Source organism: Spodoptera frugiperda, chromosome 1 (genome assembly GCF_023101765.2).
Source record: "Spodoptera frugiperda isolate SF20-4 chromosome 1, AGI-APGP_CSIRO_Sfru_2.0, whole genome shotgun sequence".
Taxonomy (NCBI): domain Eukaryota; kingdom Metazoa; phylum Arthropoda; class Insecta; order Lepidoptera; family Noctuidae; genus Spodoptera; species Spodoptera frugiperda.
Window position 1 is genome coordinate 3,495,788 of NC_064212.1, and position 22,608 is coordinate 3,518,395.

Here is a 22,608-nt window from a genome sequence, read left to right on the forward strand (position 1 = left end):
GTACATATCAATATATAATATGACCAAATCCGTCCATTACAAATTGTTCGAAGAATAATTATTATATCTATGCGCTTTCTATATGCAATGTTTTAACTCTAACTATTTTGTAGGACTTTCATTTCAAGTGTGGGAGAGCCATGCTTCGGCACGAATGGGCCGGCTCGACCGGAGTAATACCACGGCCTCACAGAAAACCGACGTGAAACAACGCTTGCGTTGTGTTTCGTTGTGTGAGTGAGGTTACCGGAGGCCCAATTCCCCCTTCCCAATCTTCCCCATCCCCATTCCCGAACAACAAGCCTTAAATTCCTGACTCCCAAAAAGCCGGTAACGCACTTGTAAAGCCTCTGGTGTTTCAAGTGTCCATGGGCGGCGGCGATTGCTTACCATCAGGTAATACGTCGCACCGATTACCGGCATGTCTCATAAAAAAAAAAAAAAAAACATTGACATGGCGACAAATAGACATTGTTTCTAGGAAAATAAAAAACACCACGCTGCGCTCCACGACTAAAATCATCGACGTTGGTCATAAAGCCGCAAGCTTGAAATGAAACTGGGCTGGTCACGTCTGCCGCATGTCGGACGAGCGGTGGGCAAAACTCACTACTGAGTGGACCAACTCAAATCAACGTCCGCAGACGTCGTAGCAAACCAAAAGGAGATGACGGGACAAACGACACCTGTGACCAGGATGGGCTGCAAAATGCTTTACACAGAGAGGAGTGGAAGTAGAAGTAGCCCTGCAGTGAGACGATCATGGCTTAAATCTAAATGCGGACTACCTAGCGGGTTTACCAGGACTCCGGCTCGAAAAGCAGGAGTAGGAACGGGGTGGTTTTTTAGTCAGTAAGAGTCTGATACTCCCTCTCGCCTCACCCAAGGCGGGTGAAGTCACTGGATGATTTTTACCCTCAAAGAAAACGTACCTACATATTTTATGTTTGTTCCTTATTTTTAAACAGTCATTATTAGCCTTCCTAACTTTGGCTTGTAGGCATTTCCTACCCTTTTTTTTTTGAGGGGGAAAATAATTCAATAACTTTTCTCGCCTTGGGCGAGGCGAGAGGAGTGTTTGACTAAAAACCACCCCGTTCCTACTCCTGCTTTTCGAACCGGAGCCCCGGTAAACCCGCTAGGTAGTCCGCAGCTCCGGATCAGGCATCAGCCCTACTGGGCCCAAAACAACGAACCTACGTATTCTGAGTTTCTTCTTTATTTTTAAACAGTCATTATTAGTCCTACTAACTTTGGCTTGATGTAGATATCTTACCATTTCCTACCCTACCTTGACCTCCTTTATACAATATACAATTGTACATTTATACAGACAGTACATCGGAAACTTCATTCTAAGATATAATAAAAGGGCCACGTCGCTTTCTCGGTTAAGAGCCATCCTCCCGTACTAACGCGCTCGGAATGTTGAATGAATCGAAAATATAATACCGGTACAGGTGCGAATATTGTACTATTTTAAATGGATGTCTCGTAAAACATTTATTTATTTTATTATCTCGATGTGTATTGGGAATTTTATTTTTGTTTTTATTGAATAAATGGTATAGTTAAATGCAGAATTGTGACGTTACTGTTATTTGTTTATCTGAACCCTTGTTTCCATTTTTGTGATAATCAACTTTCTTTGTGCGAGTGGTAGTGATTAAGGAGTGGAGTCCTTTGCCGGAGTCTCTATTTCCTGATGGGTATAACCTGAGTGTCTTCAAGGCTCGAGTGAATAGGTTGCTTATGGACAGACGTGTTCTATCGTAGGCCGTATCATCACTTACTACCAGGTGACATAACGGCCGATCGTCGACCAATCAAATGAAAAAATAGCACTGGGTCAAGTCATAAATAATACTGGGATGAAACATAACTTAGAGTTATTCCATATATTTATATATCTTTGTGTTAAAATACATTTAAAACCATTAACGGCCGAAATTATAACCGACCTTAATTCAATATCTCTGGATCAATCCAAGTTTTTGACGGAAACTCCATAAAAGTAATGTCAAAATAAGATCTAAAGTTAAATCATTCAATTATGGATTGAAGTAAGTTATTAATTTCTTCCGTTAGCCTTAACATCTCCAATCTTTTAAATTTTCTGAAATTAAGAATCATTATTTTTTTAGAACCTAGCTTCACTGACAGGCAGACTGACAGACAAAAGTGCCTAATTAAGGATTAATTGAAATAAATGCTTTGACTTTGACTTTAGCTGAAAGAAAACTCGGGATCTCCTATTCAGTAGTCATCCTATACAATTATAAAGGATAGACTAGCATATATCCTAGTCTGTACCAAAGTCTACGATACTTTTTTTTTAAGGGGGAAAATCATCCAATGACTTCTCTCGCCAGGGCGAGGCGAGAGGGTGTGACAGACTCTTAGAGACTAAAAACTACCCCGTTCCTATTCCTGCTTGTCGAGCCGAAGCTCCGATAACCCGCCAGAAAGTAAAAGCAAATTACTCTCGATCTCCTATTCAGTAGTTATCCTTTACAACCGTAAAGGATAGACTACGACTTACGAATACTAGACTTTTATACAAGTAACAAGGTGTCCTATTAAAATAAATTACTCTATCACTGATCAAGTGTACTTCATCTGTCACCTTCGTAGTTCTATCACGTCTGTCCGTCACGCTCCATTAAACTCTCAGTCGATCGGGAAAAATTCCACGTAGAAATAATCCCGATTTTAATGCTTGAATAATTTTTATAGAATCTGAACTTGACCTAAATCAGTAATGGTACAGTCAAAGTCAAATCATTTATTCCAATTAAATCATAAATAAGTACTTTTGAAACGTTAACAAAGAAAGAAAGAAATAAATAATAGTCTGTCAGTCTGTCCGTTAGTGAAGTTAGGTGCTCAAAGTGACGTCTGCTATGTTTTATTTATACCACATACATTTTGTAGAGGTAGATTGGATCGAGTTGTAACAAATACCGAGCAGGAGTTGATGAATTTCTGGGTCGGGCAAAAGTATTAAATATTGTTCTTCTTTTTTAAAACTATTTAAATGTGTGTTTTTTGTATCATGTCTGTGGTACCAGACTCACGTGCTTTAACATGGTCTCTGTTTGTTTTTGTATCTATCCTGTCACCAGTTTTACTCGCTATTACATGGAACCTACGCTTATCAGAACGCTGAAGAAACTGTGGATAGTAAATATTACATTGGTACCTCTCTACTCATTTTCCAAAAGCTAGCTAGCAGCTTTTAAATAATCAGAATTCATATGATATGGTTATGTACATAAGTTTTCATTACTCCATTAGTGATGCGTCCCTAGCGGCTATCCCGTACCAAAATATTATTACAGACATATGTACATAATCAAAGCCCTTGGTTCTTAACAAACATACCACAAATTGCCAATGACCTTGAATTAGTGACGTCAGCCAATGTTTTACTTGGGGATGAAAGAGACGAGCAACTTATTGTGGTGAAGGTCAGCGATTTATCAATTGCATTTAATCGTCAGCAGTCAACGATGAACGAATACTCTATTTCAACCACAAGACGTCCACTGCTGAATATAGGCACATAGGCATCTTTCAAGGACTTTCTCAAAAGATTTAGATTTATATTTAAATTTCAACCATGATCGTTCCACTGCAGGACAAAAGTCACCCTACCTTCTTTCCTCTTTCACTTTCTCAAAAGTCAAAAGTAAAAGCATTTATTTTAATTAATTCTTAATTGGGCATTCTGTCTATCAGTGAAGCTCATTCCAAAGTGTATCTACGAATGGAATATCTGATTGAATAACCCGTTCCCTACAACTTTCGTCAATATCGGGTTGTTTATCAAAATATGACATTAACAAACTAATTATTCGAATTTAATATTACATAGTCTCCAAAGCAACTAAATCGCCAACCAAAGACACTAAAGTGTCTCGTCTGGTTAGACATCACACACATAAAGTTCCCTAATTTGTGGCCTCATGTCGCTATTCGGCTTTGACTGCAATAATACAGCTTTTATTAGCGAATTCATGAATAAAAATGGTTACATCTTTATTTGGTTAATCAGCTTAGTATATGCTTGCTTTTCGTCTGTGGTTTCATCTTTTAGAAGTTGCCTCGCTCGCCTCGATGGCCATCGAGGCAGACTTCGATTCCCGGGTTAAGCAAATTACTACTTACCATTTTTTGGTTTTTCGAAAATTTCTCAGTAGTAACTCTGTATAATCCCTGTATATGGCAATAGGCTATTATATGGGAATTAGGAAAATAAATTGTAAAGTAACATAAATTATAATATACCACCATGTTAACCTGTAATTGTTTCACGTCGAGAGTTTCTGTGATAAACTGTTAGGTATCATTCCTACTGAAAATCGAGCTATGCCCATTCTGAATGCATCGTGCCGAAGCAGTGGCAGTTCCCACAGATTATAGTTTAAAAGGTTTAAATTTATTTGATAACGCTTACCTCACGATGTCCAGCAAATTTGAATCCATTTTCAGATATAGGTTGGTTTGTAGAAATTAAATATTCAATGGAAGCAACCCCTTTTTTATTTTACATCAAGGTCAAAACTTCAATTATAGTCGTCTAGCAAATAAGTCTACATATCGTTATTTTTTTTAAAGTGGCTTTTATAGCGCTTAGTGTCTTGTCTAGACGCTGCCACATCAAAATGTATTTAGTTAAACATTAAAGCTAATTTTAAGCTATTTGCAGTTCTAGAACAAGCTCCTAACTAAAGGGACTCTTAACCTCGGTTTAAAGAGGTATTAGTTACTGGGAAATTGATCGCGATTTCAAGTGTTTCCAACTTAAGATATAAAATTACTATTACCTTCCTAGCTTTATGTTTAGGTAAGTATCAGTATATAATGGTTCGGAATGTCAGAATCTATACAGTATGGGGATCACTAATATGATTTAAATGAAACTACAAGTAGTAAACGTAAACCGAAGCATAATACGACTAAATATTTCAAGCGAAAATGAAAAAAAAAGTTTCAAACAAAATAAATAATGAAATTAATCGAGTATTAATTCTGTGGGATCATCTTCATGTTTCTTGACCACCGAAGAACTGTAATATTGTGGGTGGTCTAGGAATGTTACGGACATGCGGCGCGGTTGTTATAATGCCGTATTCTGTGTGTCATCTGGTGATTAACTGTTTCGGAGGCCTAACCCGTAATGATTACTAGTCAAGTCTGACTCGTTACGATTACTAGATATGATTACTAGTCAAGTGTTAACATCGTTATAGCAGTCACAAAACATCCACTGCGGATGTCTAATCGGTCTCTTTACAATCGAATGGATCAGACGAATTTTTATATTTGGTACTCCGTTCCTATTTCAAATCTACCAAGATCCAAATAACCAACGCAGTAAAATGATATTACGAATGCAATATTTCCATAAATCGATGCAATCTCTTGCATCAGCGCGTATCGGTAAGCGGTTCAGGAAATCTTATCTTCTCTGCAATCGGGTCGAGTGTTAAGCCAAGGCTGTATTAGTTATTTCATGGTCCATTTTGCATCCAGTTCATAGCTACTAGCTAGTATATGTTTTGTAAAAGCTTACTGCCGCACATTCAGAGTCATTTAATGATTGAAGAATAGTTGAAGTAATCATTAAAAGTCTCTAAGTCCGTATGTTAGTTTAAGTGAAATGAGTCAGCATGTTTATATTAACAGGATTTTATATGATGCAATTGTCTTGTTGGTCGAGTGGTCGGACGTACGACTGCTAAGCAAGAGGTCCCAGGTTCGAACTCCTTGAGACCTGAGACCTCTTGCAGCCGTGTGTTTGTGTTATTGAAAAAAATAATATAGGCTCATCCAAATGGGAGTCGTAATAAAACAGGTATTACTTGTATTACTTGCTCTAGTAGTAGTAGGCTTATCGTATATATAATTTGAGTACCATATAAAGGAAAAGGAAGCCTGGAATTGAAGCCATAAAATTAAAAAAGTATTAAAATAGTTCACTATAAATAGATCGTAAACACCAACCTACGCAGTTCTAACCTAATCCGCCATGACACCTACAAAATACCGAAACACTTGAAGATAGATTTTTATAAACATTTACCTGACACTCAAAATATGTCACCTGAATAAAACCTACAGTTGCAAACAATAGCACGGATTTGAACAGAGTACAAATACTCGCAGATATCCTTGAGGAAAGAAAAATATATCGCTATTTATGTCAAACGTGTTTACAAACAACTCGGGAAAGTTTTATATCTTTTTCTGATATGAAAGGGGGGGGGAGGGGTAAGACGGATAAGTTTTATTTACGTTTCTGATCTCCTTTCGATACACACGGCACACACACACGATTTTTCTTTTTGACTTTGTTCGGGAAAATTTCTACGTGAGACGCTTCCAGAATTTTCTTCTATATTGTTATAATACTTTGATAGAACCATGGGTTTGGGTTTTGGGTTGTTATTGGAGAATTTTCTTTTAAATATTCGTTGTGAGTAGCATGGCAAAAATCCACGAGTCTTCGCATCATTCGGCTGAATATTCGTATTTGAAATTGTAGCTAGATCTACCTAATATTAATCTAAGCTTGGCGGGAATGAACTTCCTTACGCCCCAGCCGTCGCGAGAGACTCTTCGAGCGTCGGGGATCGCGCGATAATCTCCGGTTACCGTAAGTGCGGGCCTGCGGACAGCGAGCAAGAGTAGACCAAAACCAGATGGGGCCCAGTAGGGCTGATGCCCGATCCGCAGCTGCAGACTATTAGCGGGTTTACCGGGGCTCTGGCTCGAAAAGCAGACGCCAGTAAGAGTCTGACACTGCCTCTCGACTTTCGACTAGCACTTGCAAGGTGGGAAAAGACATTGGATGACTTTACCCCCATAAAAAAAACGCTTGATTGGAAAACAACTTGAAACTTTCCACCTAACAAAAGAAACCGATACGGAACCGAAATTTTCAGCAAAATCACTCCAAATTGTGTAACCTATACCAAAGCTCTTCAAATAATGGGCATGCGAGCTGGAACTGACACGACCGCTTCGAGTGATCAGCCACGGTACAAAATTCCCTCGTACAGTCGGGAACCAGATGAGGCCCAATAGGACTGATGCCTAATCCGGAGCTGCGGATACCTCGCCCCGTCAACTGTCCTAACTCCGTTTACCGCGTCACTCCGCCATATTGTTTACTGGTAACCATTTTGGGTGTGGAAAATAACTTGAAATTTTGTTAACAAAAGAAATAGATACGGAACCGAAATTTTGAGCAAAACCACTCCAAATTGTAACCTACGCCAAAGCTCTTGAAATAATGGGCATGCGAGCTGGAACTGACACGACCGCTTCGAGTGATCAGCCACGGCGCAAAATTCCCTCGTACAGTCAATCAATGGTGATTGACATAAACTGATTCTGCCGATATCTCGCCCCGTCAACTGTCCTAACTCCGTTTACCACGTCACTCCGCCATATTGTTTACCGGTAACCATTTTGGGTGTGGAATAACCATCAGGTGATACGTCAGCTCGATAACCGACGTGTCTCATAAAAAAAAAAAAAAAATACCCAATATGGGTATACAAAAATAACCGACCTCTACTCGCATGAAGACTTTTAAATTAAATTTTGAAAGATTTCTAAATTAAAGTAGTGTACTTATAAACTTGATCTGACTTTTAAACTAGGGGTACCAACCCGTCCAAGTAAAGAGATTATGACAAACTCTGTTATGTAGAAGATGCTCATAGTCCAGCAATGGCAATCCATTGCTAGTGCCAATGCATTAGCTTTTAAACTGACATGGTCACTAACATTATTATTAGAACGTTAGTTTCTGATATTTCGGCACTGTTGCAAACGCTATGATCACGGATGAAATATCGGAAACTCTTCGAAATAAATAAACATGGTAAATATCCCGTCTCAAGTTATAATAATAATGCATTAGCTGTTGATGATGTTGAATTCTACTTCTGTTATAAAAGTTGGAACTATAAAAGTACCATTTTAATTAATGAAATAACAAACACATGTATCGCCTTTATGACCACTAAAGCCGGGTACAGACTTACATAATGCAACATGAAAAATTCACATAGTGTGGAATCCTTGCGGGCACACAAACGGCTCTCGTTTCGTTTCTCGTGCGCGTTCGGCGCTTTGATTGGTTGGTTCATTAACGTTTTTCGAAAAGCAAACTCATACTAAGGATACAGAGCATAACAACTCGTGCGCACCGCAATCTGTGTTCGTCGGTTTTTATGAACATAAAGTGGCTCGCAGTAGGCTCGGAGCATCAGTATAGATAGGTTGTGTGTGTATTACTGCGGAACGCGTATTCTCGTCAGACTGAGTTATGTTCGCCGCGCACTTACTGGAAAGATGCGAACATATCATACTCGGTTCATGCGTGCCACGTGCTCGCCCTGCGTCCACACTTATGAAATGCTCCTTTCATGTTACAATACCTTAGTCTGTACCAGGCCTTAAGTACTAACAATAAAACCACTCCACGCTCGACCGCGAGCTAATTTTCTGTGCTCGACATTTCCAAGTAATAAAGTTAAAAAAACAACTGCCATGTTATTCCTAGCTTTGTACCTTGAGTTCAAAGAATCCTTGAAAGAGTTTCTTGATTAAATAAACTTTCAACAATCGTAAATTTGTCGAACGCAGAAATTGTTGGTTTCTTGTACTTATTAGTTTCTTTGGAACCCCTTCTCTGTGGAGAGGTCTTTTGCTGTTAGTATTTATGTAGCTAAAAGGTTTCTTATATTTCTAGGGGTAAAATATACCTGTGTATCCAATGTTAAGGGGTCCTTAACATAAACTGTATGTCAACCCACGTTACTTGAATTTGTTCACTTTTCTGGTCCTATTTTTTATACATAGAATAGACCAAAATGTATTTAACTTTGTTTGAGTACATTATCTTCTGTAACATAAATAGCCTTAAATAACAAACAGTTTATAATCATCATCTTATTCATTATCATTAAAGATTTGACTGCACGGTTGGTGCGGTGGCTGGGCAACTGGCTGCCGCGCAACGGGTAGCGGGTTCGATTCCCGCACGGAGCAACTCTTTGTGTGATCCACAAATTGTTGTTTCACTAAAAAAAAGGTTGCCTGGTTACAAGCGAAGAAATGAAAATTATGTATATGAATGGTTGCTGTCAAATAATTCATCTCTTCCTTCGTGGACGGGTAAGATTATAGTTATAGCGTTTACATTATTCTCTAATACAATTATACAAAAAATTACTAGTTACATATCTAATGAAGAACGAGCCTATTATACTATACATATGGGTGCAGTTCCAAGCTCTAAACTCAAGCTGTGAATTTCCCAATCAAAAACCCCGATTCCAATAACAATCGTGGAAACTGCCGATGTTTCCACCGATCCGCTTCAATACACACAAATTAACGATTGCAACACAATAAATAATTCATTTCTAGGACGTTTTATCGTCAAAACAAGTCAAGGAAAAAGGGGAGCATTGTCTCACCAAAACTGTGGAAATTAGGTCAGGAGGGTGACTGAATAACAGGGGGAATGGAATCCCATGGATTTTATATATGAATCTGGTTTTGGCGGTGACTTCGAATGCATAGAATTAAAAAGATATGTTCAACGCTAGTAAAACGTTGCTTGGTGAGAATCGTATTCGATTTTGTGCTGTAGTTTTCGAGTGATGCGTATAGAAATATTCAGACGGGCATAAAATTATCAATGAAGGACTAAAAGTATCAATATCTGAGCCAGACTTAAGTGTCTAGTATCCTAACTAACCAGTTAGGAAATACCAAATTAATTGTGTATTTAGTAGCAAGTATAAAACTAAAATAAATATATGGTTGAAAGGGTAATTGATCTGAGCGATATTTGTTATATTTGTTATTATATGCGATATTCGGAATCAGCGAATTCAAATGATGTGTGAAAAAATATCACTTAGATCAATTAGTCTTTCAACCGTCGGTATGTATTATGTATTTTGTTGTATGTACGATAAAATGGTATGTAATAGATCAGTGTACAAATAGATACATTATGGTCGGCATGGGATCAGTTAAGATTGATAGGGTATCACAACGACACATCATTATACGTATCGAGTTTCAATTGATCGTTTCGATTTGTTACAATATGGTTGAAATGTTTTATGTACACTTGTATTGTATCTAAGTACCTATGAACTAAAATATGAACATATACATGTTGAACATGAATTTTGAGAACTCATAGAACAAAGTTAAGAAGATGTAATAGCTAAGATGTGAAACTATGTGACCGTTTCCACTGACACTAAGCTATGTAGCTGTGTGAGGAAGATGCGCGGCTCGAGTATGCGATGTATCGACAGTAGGGAAGCCATCCATAGCACGCATATTTCCATAAAAAACATAGCTTTAACTGACTCTGTTTCCACCAGTGCTAAGCTACATGTACCAATGAATATAATTGGTGGAAGCTAAACGCATCAACGGTAACGTAGTAGCATATCTCTGGTGGAAAACCGCCATCTGTTTTACCAACCCTCTCTATCTAACCTTGCATAAATTATAACCAAAAATAAATGGTAACGATTGTAATTATTATTTATTTATTATAATAATTATGATAATTTATGCGGTATCTTTTGTTGTTTAAGTCAACCTGAAATGCTGAAGGGAAATAAACTTTGAGCTATATTTATAGGAAAACTTTGCACAAAGGTTGATTTATGTTTTTCCACGTCGTTTACAATGACAGAATATTTTATTTCTTACTTCGAAAGCGTCTTATAATCGTTTGTAGGAATAATATTACTGACAATAATAGTGGGAGGCGTTCACTAAAATAATATTCTTGGAAACGATTCCGTGTTTGGCAGATACTTATTAGGAGCAAAAATAACTTTTTGTATTTGAGTTTTTTATTAGTACTATTATTTGTCACTTTGTTAATGAAGAATTTAGATATCTGACGAGTAGGTCTCCTAATTTAGTTATTAATGAAGAATAGGCGAATCTTGGTTATAATGTTTTTGGATGGGATATGATGCAAACGAGCATACGGACCTGTATCACCTGATGGTAAGCAATCGTCGCCGCCTATAGACATTTTAAACAAAACAACAAACAGGAATACGCTCTTTTCTTAAAGGTTTGAAGGTCGTATCGGTTATATATGTAGGAGACTTTTAATGAAAGTGCCTAAACGTAGTATATCGTATATGATACAATAAAGTTTAACATCGCAATTTCTCATTCACAATAAACGCGATATTACGTCTGAAACGATTGTAAAACGTCATATTACAAAGCAACCATAACGTTTCATAATGCCACGGCAATATGGCTCTAAACGTCATATGAATAAGAGTTTAGCACTTGTAATAAAGGAATATCAATGCAACGACCATTACCTTTGCACAATGCCACAATAACGGGACTCTGGGATAAGTGAAGTGCTTTAATGGTAGGAATAATAGGTTAGGTTTTCGTATAAACATAATTGTTTCAATATTAATATAAGTTTATATTATAAAATCTTTTTTCTATTACCAAACTATTATAAGTAAATTACATTCAAAGATATAGACAAAAATCGTATTGTCACTTTGTAAAAATACCAATTGAGTCACTCAACTAGTTTCAAGCTACGCCAGGGGCCACAAATATGATCCACTATTGATTTTGAATCACGAATTTGAATCTTAGCGGCTTGACAATCGACTATTGACCATCTATTTAAACTTTCACCGTTATCATCATATCAGCCACAAATGACAAAATGTAGCACAAATCAAACTTTGAACATGGAATTTTTATTATTAAAAAAAAAAGACTAACCTACATAGTGACAGCCCTAAAATCCATAAAACAGTACACGAAAAGGTCAAGCACACGTTCTTTAGTTGTAAAGACGGCGAGTAAACAACGCGAGCGCGATGAATGGCCCGCCTTAATGACCAACGCGGCTTAGTAAGCCAGGGCGAACGAAATTGTAAACTCTTGAGACTCATCTGTGTGGAGGACAGGGTTTTTGATTAAAGGCTTTTAGTTTAATTGGTTACGTAATCTTATGTCGTTGGTTGTAAGTGTGACTGTTGAACAAGCAGTCCCAGTCTCGGGCTTCGTATTGTACGGATATTTTCGCAAATTCTGTCTGATTCTGAAAATGTACCCGGTACAAGATAATAAGCTCACTCAGGTGTTTAATTCAATTATAAAGACCTCTGCCTACCCCTTCAGGGATTAAAAAGCGTGACGTCATGGTATGGTAAAGTAAAATAATAAACAAAATATTAATATTGTTTTCACAATAATGAAAATAGTTACATCGCGTAGCAAACAGCTACAAGCTACGACGTAGCATCGTAGCGGCGTAGCATCCATCACATTACTCGTAGCAACCGTTTAATCACAGTCAAGTTGAACAAATAACGATTGTTTAGTATTCATTTATTCATTCCGTGCCTGTGTCATGAATTTCACGTATGTTACAACTTGCGAGCTAGGCTTTAACCAAATTCAAGGCGATTATTCAGAGCTTAGTTACAAGAGCGAATCAGATGGAACGTCTTACTTACTTTTACAAATACTTTTTTAATGAATGCCAAGATAACGTTACTTATTCAACAAACATCTTATCAATAGTAAAAATGAGTAGGTACTTGCATATTTAGTTGTGTAGTACCTTAAATGCGCCGCTCACTAAAATCTCGTGAGTATCTTGTGAAGTATGCACAGAGACTCGCGAGCACATCGCGAGCGATGAACTTGTCAGATGTGGATGCACCATGTTATTATATAATCTAAGGTCTAAGGCGAGTTAAACCGATACAAACAATTAAAAAAGTCATAAATAGACTAATTCGAAGCTACACTTTGGAACGAGCACCTAGCTTCACAGACGGACAATTCAATTTGACGTTTTAAAAGTGCCTCATAAATACTAAGTGTATAAATTGAAATAAATGCTTCGACTTTGACTTGACTTTGAATAAAGTCTCAGACAACGACATTAAAAAAAAGTTCTTCTTTCAACTTTAATAAGTAATGACAGTTCGTCTATACATTCTGATTTCTTCCAATAATTTACGGAGAAAACAAAAGACGTTATTACTAAGACCTTAATAGCAATATTTTCAAAGCCTTTGTGAAATTATTCCTAAATATTTTGCTCCTAAATATAGAGTGACACCAAGTAAGACAGGGATTATTTCTTCGCATCTAGTTACCATGGTAACGAATTTCCATTACCGGTAAAAGCTTTGTTCATAATGTTTTCATTAAAATCTCTTTCTTCTCATGGCTTGTTTAGTATATTACTATTAAACTATTTCTATTTTCTCTTTGAAAACGATATTTTTAGAAGATTTCCTTCTGTGTCTGACGTGTTTATAAATCTATAATTTTACACAGACATTACTGTCGACACACTGACTGGAAACAACAATTTGTGGATGAAACAAACGAGAATCAAGCACGTTTCAGATCAGCCGATTATTCAGTCACCATTTGTGTACATGATACATTGCGGCACATAATGCCATTGTACAATGTACACCCATTTGTGTTACATGTCCCATGTAATACGAGGTGAACCTATTGCCAGATACTAGGCACAATTCCAGAGTTCTTGCTACTAAGAATTTTTAGAAAAAATACCAGTAGTCCTTTGCCGGCCCGGGAATCGACCCCCTGTCTCGCAGTTGCATTTGCGACCACTCGACCAACGAGACAGGCATAAATCAAAGTATAAACAACTAATTTCTTTCTTTCCATACCTTCAAAGTCCAGTTCTGTGTAGTCATGGTGTGTGAGCTTCCTCGCCGCTGGGTCTGTGGGCGCCTCGTCATCATCAGCTCTGGTCTCCATCGTCCACGGTCTGCAGACAAATTAAACAAAATTTTAATGTAGGTGGTCTCATCTATGAAGTCTCATTGCCGTTGCATTATTGATAGTTTCATCAATGTGTCATAAAAAAAAGAAAATAGTGTTTTTTTAATTTTCGTTTCTATTTATCAATTTTATCCTACCTTTTGGTATTTAAATTATTCAAAAACGTGCGTATTTTACTTTTTTTGTCGAATGCCTAATGAAAACTCAAATAGATAAATCAGAATTAAACTATACTGTACCTAATTGTAATCTCTCACACATACATATTCCAAGAAAATTTATACGTTCACCAAATATTGGTATACAGATTAACGCCAATATCCATACAAGCAATTGTCTTACATCGAAGGGGTATCTCAGTCGATTTCCCAGGAGCACTAATTGGTAATCAACGAGCTGAATAATACACACTATACATATACATAATACACATATACATACACGATCGAACATACATAGTACACATAACAAGTTGACGAACACATCCTTAAGCTTCCTCTGGGAATTGAGGCGTCAGATATTACTTATATATTGTTTACTTGTAATATTGTGATTTACGTAGGTGTTCCTAAGCCTAGCTTCCTTTATAGGGTACCTACCTCACACCCCCACTTTTGTTTGCTTGCCTTCTACCTGCCTACCTACCTAGGCAGGTAGAAGTGTACCTGATTCTAATATGGATAATCTTCTGTCAAATTAATTATTATGTGCTCACGAAGGTTATAATAAAATTAATCTTCTGTCAGTTGTAGTTTAGAGAAAATCATATTGAAATTAAAATTCCATTTCGGGTGTTATTATAATAAGTGTGATCAGAACATGAAATCTAGAACCATGAACTCAGTGGGTGCGTTTTCCATAAAAATATAATTTACAGGGAATCGAGAGTTATATTTTTAAACCCACACAAAGTGGAACGCTGCAACCATTCATAACAATTTATGCTACACGTGGCTGAGCTTTGCAATGCTACCTATACGTACCTTCCATAGCTACAACTACAATACGACGACACAGTTCGTTTTTAACTTGGAAATATAACGCTAAACATATTATGTAACAATATTAGGAGAAGTATGTGAGTACATTTTAGTTGCAATTATTATAACACTTACCCTAAAGCTGGTGATGCTTTTTAAAGACCCATACAAGTGTAATCACACTAAAATTGTAAATATGAAAGTTTGTTTGTTTGGATGTTTGTCCGTCAATCACGCTGAAAATTCTGAACGGATTTTGATGTAATTTGGTATACAGACAGCGTATGAGCTGATTTGGGTGATAGGGTTCTTTTCATCCCATGGGAACGTGGGCGATCCCACGTGCAGCAGCTAGTGTGAAATACTTTTCTGGATTCTCGACTAAATAATGTTACTGTATTAACGTACGTGCGGTTACCGTATTGTAATACATATATACGTTGGAATTCTTATCTAGTTTCGTAGTTACTGTAACTATTGGTGTAAACCAATAGTAGTAGGTACCTGATTGTCACAGTTGTTGGTATAAAGTTATTGCAACAACAAAATCACATTCCAGTTTATTCTTTACAAGAGAAAACTCGAATAAAATTTATGTGTGTAGCATCCAATGTCGCAATCAAAGAGGTACATGTACGAACGAATGTGGGTGTGATTATGTGGATGAATAATTTTCATTGATTGTGGAATATGAGTGTAACATATTTTACTGGGTGTATTATTGACTTAGCAAGCATGGTGATTAATGGAACTCGAACCTTCTTCGTGTGAGATGAGGCCTTTGGTTAGCAGTGGCCACTTATAAGCTGTTTATGTTGATGTTGATGATTATTGCCTTAAAGGATGCATATTATTATGATGATATTTATTTTTGCAATTAGGTTACAAGATTTTTACACGACAATCTCTAAAATAACTAGATGAGGCCGATAATGATAATGGCACATAGTAATGTGCCTTTATTTTTTGCTTTCTATCTGGTCTAAACATAACACAAGCAACTTTAGAAGAAAACATCGAATTTTTAAAAGCAAAAAGAAAGACATAACGTAAGGAGTATGGCGACTAAAAGGCTGCCAGCTCTCAAAACGAACGATAGATGTTCATATGCTTTTAAACTTTTTGTTGTTCAGTTTCTTATGCATACTTTAGTGACGTAGTTGGTTTCAATTCAACGGTTTCAACAGTAGCTTTAAATTTGCCCAGAATTTTAAAAACAATGTTGCCTTTTTTGCTGGTTCTGTTAACTGTTATGAGTTTACCTTGTCCTTACCTTTTTTAGCAAACAACAGGCATTCGATAGGTAATACTTGCTTCTGATAGTGAGTTCGCTACTCCACATCCAAGTTAATTCATAGTTACCATGTCTGTAGGTATACCAATTTTCATCAAAATCCGTTGTGTAGTTTCAGCATGATTGACAGACACACATTCAAACAGACAAACTTTCATGTTTGTATTATTAGTTTGATACATGTATGAAGAAATGGGGTTCTTCAAGAAGCGAGTAAATAGGTTTCTTACGAGTCAGCAAGGCACATGTAAAGCCCCAAGTGTTGCAAGCATTCATAGGCCACGGTAACCACTTACCATCAGGTGGACCGTGCGCTTTCTTGCCACCGTCATGGTATATATTAAAGAAAAGAAAAAATAACTTCTTTACCTTTATAATCACAAATATTATTAACAAAATTTGCCCGACATTGAAAATTGTACCGCGTTGCTTTCAATTTGTTACTTTGAGAACATTAAAGTGAACCGTCTAAGCTTATTAAACGAACAATACCGCAGGCATTTTTGGGATTTCATTGTGAACGGTACTGTTGCTACTTTTTTGAGGTACAGGAAATTAATTTGCCTGTCTTTTTGTAGGAGATTACCTTAAATTTGTAGATAGAATGTGGTAGAATGTGTGGGAGAAAAGAGAAGTATTAAGTGCGATCGCAGTGTTATCGGGGACATGAACTGGGCTGCGTTTTTGAGGCAAATAATAAATCACGGTGTAAAAAAGGTAATTATTATTTCGTGAGGCATACTAAATTAATTATTATGTTATCGGCTTACACACGTAACTGTTTGACGAGGAACTCGACTAGTTTCAAGTCAGGCTAGAGGTTTATATTCATGAGCAGCATAAAGCGACACACGACTCCACGATAACATAATAATTCTCTACTAGAGGTCAGACGAAAATCTGAATTAGCGCTCATTTTAAACCTATTCCGACCATGATTGAGAACCTCTTTCATTTTTATTAAAATTGGTTAAAAAGTACTATTTAGTATTTTACTGCCTGGTGCTAAACCCAATAGTAGATATCTAAGAAGTACGAGTAAATAAAGCAACCCATAAATTCCAAAGACGAGACATAGATTCGACAAACGACTTCCAACTACCATTTATTACATTACCGACATTCAACAAGACTTCTAGATTGGCACGTGTCGACACAAGAACATTTATTTGATCACGAACATGTAACAATTGACCAAACCATGTCAAGTGTTGTTACAGACAATAACTTAGTCCTTTAGCTTAGAATACTACGAAAAAACCCATATATATTTCCTGCAAGATATAAAAACTCTTATTACTACAGAGATAGAGTCTGATTTCAAATGATGCTATTACTAAGGATATGGTAGGCTTTCAGTGAAAGTGTGGACTGTATTTCAAGACGTGACATTGGTATGGAATGTCGAAATGACGTGACTTAGAGTTTTTGGATGTACTACGACATATCACGTTTGCTTTCTGTTGTAAAAATAGACGACACATAAAATGTGCCAGTCTTTTAGTCAATGTGTTTGGTTTTTTAGCAACTGGCTCGTTTTAGGATGCTTTTCCCCTAGAGATGTGCTAGCCTATGTTGCTGTGGATGTGTTGGGCTTCTATCAATAATATTCAACGGTACACATAAAATAGCACTGGTGAAAACGGACTCAGCTAAGCTATGTTTTTATACAACTAACACTTTGGAACGAGCTCCTAGCTTTATTGACGAACAGACTGACATCCTATTATTTATTTATTTATTTGTTAACATTTCAAAACCTTACCTTACCTATTTATGGTTGAATTGGAGTAAATGATTTGACTTTTATTGAAAGATGCGTGCTATGGATGGATGGCTTCTCTACTATCGATACATCGCATACTCGTGCTACTCCCACAGCTACATAGCTTAGCATTAGTGGAAACGGTCAAATAGTTTTACTGCTTACATCTCTAGTGAAAAATCACCCTTAGTTTTCTCCAGTTATAGCAAAGAGCTTTTTCATATACTTATTTTTCCTTCTACACATTTCCCGATCAACATCAATTGATATGCAGGACTTTTATGTACGATTGATGTCCGAAATATGGGATGTATAGGATATTAAGTCGAGGAACATTAGTTATACATCATCATCATACATATGGTAACTTTCCACGGTCAGTAAGTATTGCCTGTGCGTTGTCTCTCAATTTCTAAGTCAAATTGGAGTTAAATTGCAACTAAAGGATCCGGCGACGACGTTATCAACTCATTTTAATAAAAAACTTTTCCAAGGATAAGTTTAAACATCTTCTATTTTTATTTTGTTTATCTAATAATGCCGTAGCTACTTCAATTTGAAGCGGACGCTTATTTTCAACGTTTATTTCTAAGAAAATTGTATTTTCTTACGACAGTAACTGTGGTTAGGACGGCTTTACGCAAAACCAGAATTATGAGATAGCCTTTTCTAGATCTGGAGTATCATTTTGATGACTAGAATTTATCTAGAGTTTTCATCTGTCACGCATTTCCCTTTTATATATTTATACAGTTTACAATGTACAAAATGCCTATGTATGATTGGTATTGTTGGTTTTTACAAGGGGGGAAAATTATCCAATGAATTCTCTCATATTTCGCGGGCGAGAGGGAGTGCCAGACTCTTACTGACTAAAAACCACCCCGTTTCTACTCCTGCTTCTCGAGCCGTAACCCCGGTAAACCCGAGAGATAGTCAGAAGTACTAATTACGATAGCCATTAAAGCTAGTCAGAAGCCCAAAAATACTGACAATATGACTAATATGAGCACCTTATCTAAAATTGGACATAGGATCAGAACAACCTATCACAAACTTTAATATCTTTCACTCATTCCTCAAAAATTCTACCAACACCAATATCATTTCACCCTTATCATTTTCATTAATCAATATTTAAACTCTTATTTGTAATTAAATGCTATTTGAAGTTCCAATCATGATGAAAACCTCTCGACGGGTATCACCTCGATAGCCAATCTTATCTGTGTGCGCCATCCAATTTGTGTGTAATCGGGGGTTGCACGCGATCGTCATGGTGTACGATAGTAGTAGTGGTAGGACCAGGGCCGTATTTAGAGTGTGGGTAATTTTAGTCTCTAACGTGGCTTAGTGTCAAACTGTATTAGTGTTTGAAATATGTAAAATGAAGACGACTTAAAATTTTGTTACGTACGTCTTATTACAAAAGTTGAAAGTTACCAATTTACATAACTTTTTTTTAAGTTTAACTTTGCGCGTGGGTGTGTCTATAAACATACAATTTCACTTACACATAGCACTCAGACTCGAAATAACAATTTGGAGATCACACAAAGAGTTGTTCCGTGCGGGTACCGAACCCGCTACCCGGTCGTGGCAGCCGGTTGCCCAGCCACCGTACCAACCGCAGTCAATTACATTTCGTTTCTAGTATTCATTGATGATTCTAATCCAAGGAATAAATTAGATAGATAGGCTGTCAAAAAGTTAATATCAAACAAAACCTGTTAAACTGTCATTATCTCAATTGCTATTGTTAAAATACGACAGTCATTTTATCTAGTCATACATTATCTTTTGTAGTACACTACCCTTCGATTCATAAATAATGTATCCTTCTTCCAAATCCGACCCTGTATTCCACGTTAAGTTGCATGCTGTATATTTGTGTAACAAACAACCAATTTACTGATTGCTAGTTGTATTTACATAATGAAATCGTTTCAGAGCTTGCTCGCCTTTTAATTGTTGTTGGATTTTCATGAGATTAGCTTTTGTTCACGTGAAGCGTAGCAGCGGAGTCAGATCAATAACCTTTGCTTTTCTTGATTTTCATTATAATACAAAGGGTTGTTCCTTGAAGGGGTCGCATAAACATTGACTTTTCATGAAATAAATTAATTATTCTAAATTCTAGATTCCCGAAATCATGTTATTTTGGAAAACCGAAAATACTTAATAACGTAACCATTTGCCTGCCAGGCTATTCTGTAATTGTCAATTCAAAACAGAAACTTTAAGGACTCCACCGTCATTGGTTATCCGGAGCTGCGGACAACCTAGCGGGTTTACCGGGGCTCCGGCTCGACGGGCAGGAGTAGGAACGGGGTGGTTTTTAGTCAGTAAGAGTCTGACACTCCCTCTCGCCTCGCCCAAGGCGGGAGAAGTCATTGGATGATTTTCGACCCTAAAAAAAAAAAAAAAACCGTCATTGGTTGAGATTATTAAGAGAAATGAATATCATTTATCATTTATTATTACAATCAATGACATGGCCGACCGCGAGCTCACTTCGAATGTTTTTAATTGACAATTACAGAATAGCATAGCTGATCTGCTCCATCTCTAGTATCCTAAGTACAAGTTTACTTTACGTTGAACGGAAACGAAACGAGATCGCGTTCAGTGCTCTGATTGGACGGCTCGAATAACCCAACCAATCAGAGCGCCAAACGCGGTCTCGTTTCGATTTCGTTCAACGTAAAACAAACTCGTACTAAGGTTATTGGGAATTAATTGTACCTGAGACTATCGACCAAAACCACTTGACCAATATAGCCACATTTATAATATAAAATCTAGCATCGACATAATTTCTATCTAAGCTTGATTGCTTGATGTCAAAGGAATAACCCAATAAATAAAAATACTAACTTAATTACACAAACCTAATAATTTTACTTGGTACGGAGTTACAGACAAATTACTGTCGCAATTAGCAATCAGACAATAACCGCTAATGTCCATGTCTAGACGACGGAGGTAATATTTATTCATGATTGATAAACCAGCAGTACATTAATATTTTTCTTAGGTAGTAACATAATTACAATATTTTTATGTTGGAACGGTTGTGTCTTAATCTTTGCGTGATTGGGAATTCTTGATTAATTAATTCGTTTATTTAAAAGATGTTACTTTTTCTTAGTTCATAGTAAATATATGTAACTCAAAGGTAATCTACAAGTATCAACTTACAGTCCAGACCACTGGACACCTGGACGGATCGGCCTGAAATTTAGCATGCAGGTAGATGTTACGACGTAGGCAGGCTAAGTAAAAGATTTTCTTTAATTCTACTTCCAAGGGGATAAATATTTAATTTTGATAGAATGTTTTCTTAGTAGTCAAAACATGAAAACATTAAGCACTGTAATAAATTCAAAATGCAGAACTCAAATACCTTGGTTCTTTCCGAGGTCTCATTTAGTAAAACTATTCGGTACAGTTAATCAGCTTAGCTTAAGTAATTATATATTAACTTAAAGGTCAGTTTAATTCGTTTGTCGTAAATTATATCTTTTTATACCAGCGAGGTCTCGGGGCGGCCGTAATTGCGCTATGGTTTCATTCTTTTTAATTATTCCTCTTGTGAAGGACCCTTTTCATTTGTAGTAACGAAGTCTACAGTTTATTTGTTTGGGCTCAGTGTTTAATTAAAAATGTTTAATGCAATTTGTCAGATTTTCGGTGAAAGTCATTAATAGTGAGTTTTGTTTGTGTTATTTTGTAATTAAATTGACATCTTGTTAGCATTACTTCTTTCATTCGTGATATAATGTAACTATCTTTTAATCCTAGAGGTGCACATATATCCGGAGCTGCGGACTGCCTAACGGGTTACCGGGACTCTGGCTCGAAAAACCACCCCGTTCCTAAACGGGGTATTTTTAGTCAGTAAGAGTTTGAAACTAGCTTCGCCCAAGGCGGGAGAAAACATTAAAATAATAATTACCCCGCGCATATAAAATGTAGATGTCTTTCAATAGATTTTATAAGGTTCGTGTAATATAGAAGCTGATTCAAATACTAATTTAGACTCCAGGCCTGATCACACATTTCCTTGACCGCATTTCTATCACATTCATTGCGACACAATTCGTACTTCATACAAACACCTAATAATACTTTTACTAACATATTTATTCCATCCTCGTGCTCATTTATTGCATAGATTAAGCAATAAACGTCTGCAGCAATGTCCCAAGGCACATAACTATATTAATTTAATCTTGTCATGACATAATTCAATACGTGTAACAATTTTAATATGATTATTCAACCATTTTATTTTACTCCCTCTCTCTCTTTCTATTTTTATCTTCTTTTATAAACTGATTAAAGTCTGCACGAGCTTTTAAAAAGTAATAACTTTTTTAAAAGCTATGGAATGTGTAGTGAATTAAATTTTACTTTATGAAACAAGGTTAGCCCACAAAAAGGTCTATAAAACTTAATTAATGGTCCACTAAAATTGGTCAAAATACATATTTTAGTAACAAGGTTTCTGAGATTAATTCGTGGAAGTACTATAATAGTTAAGTATGTTTATATATTGAAATAATAATTTTCTTTTATACTTTTCATTGAATTTTATTTATGAAATGGTAATTAGTTATTCTCTTTTTATAATGAACTAGTGATTTACTTAGCTTTGGTAGCGTCTATTTAAACTTACTGGG

General features: G+C 36.5%; 1 protein-coding gene across 8 annotated transcripts in view; it reads right to left on the bottom strand.

Moving 5' to 3' along the window:
• LOC118273511 (sodium bicarbonate cotransporter 3) overlaps nt 1–22,608 on the bottom strand; it is a 92,231-nt gene that overhangs the window by 17,245 nt on the left and 52,378 nt on the right. For all 8 annotated transcript variants that reach the window (XM_050703956.1, XM_035590506.2, XM_050704117.1 and 5 more), the window contains one exon: nt 13,770–13,870. In XM_050703956.1, coding sequence (XP_050559913.1) covers nt 13,770–13,860 — 91 coding nt within the window. In that variant the 5' untranslated portion in view covers nt 13,861–13,870. The remainder of the gene's footprint in view (nt 1–13,769; nt 13,871–22,608) is intronic.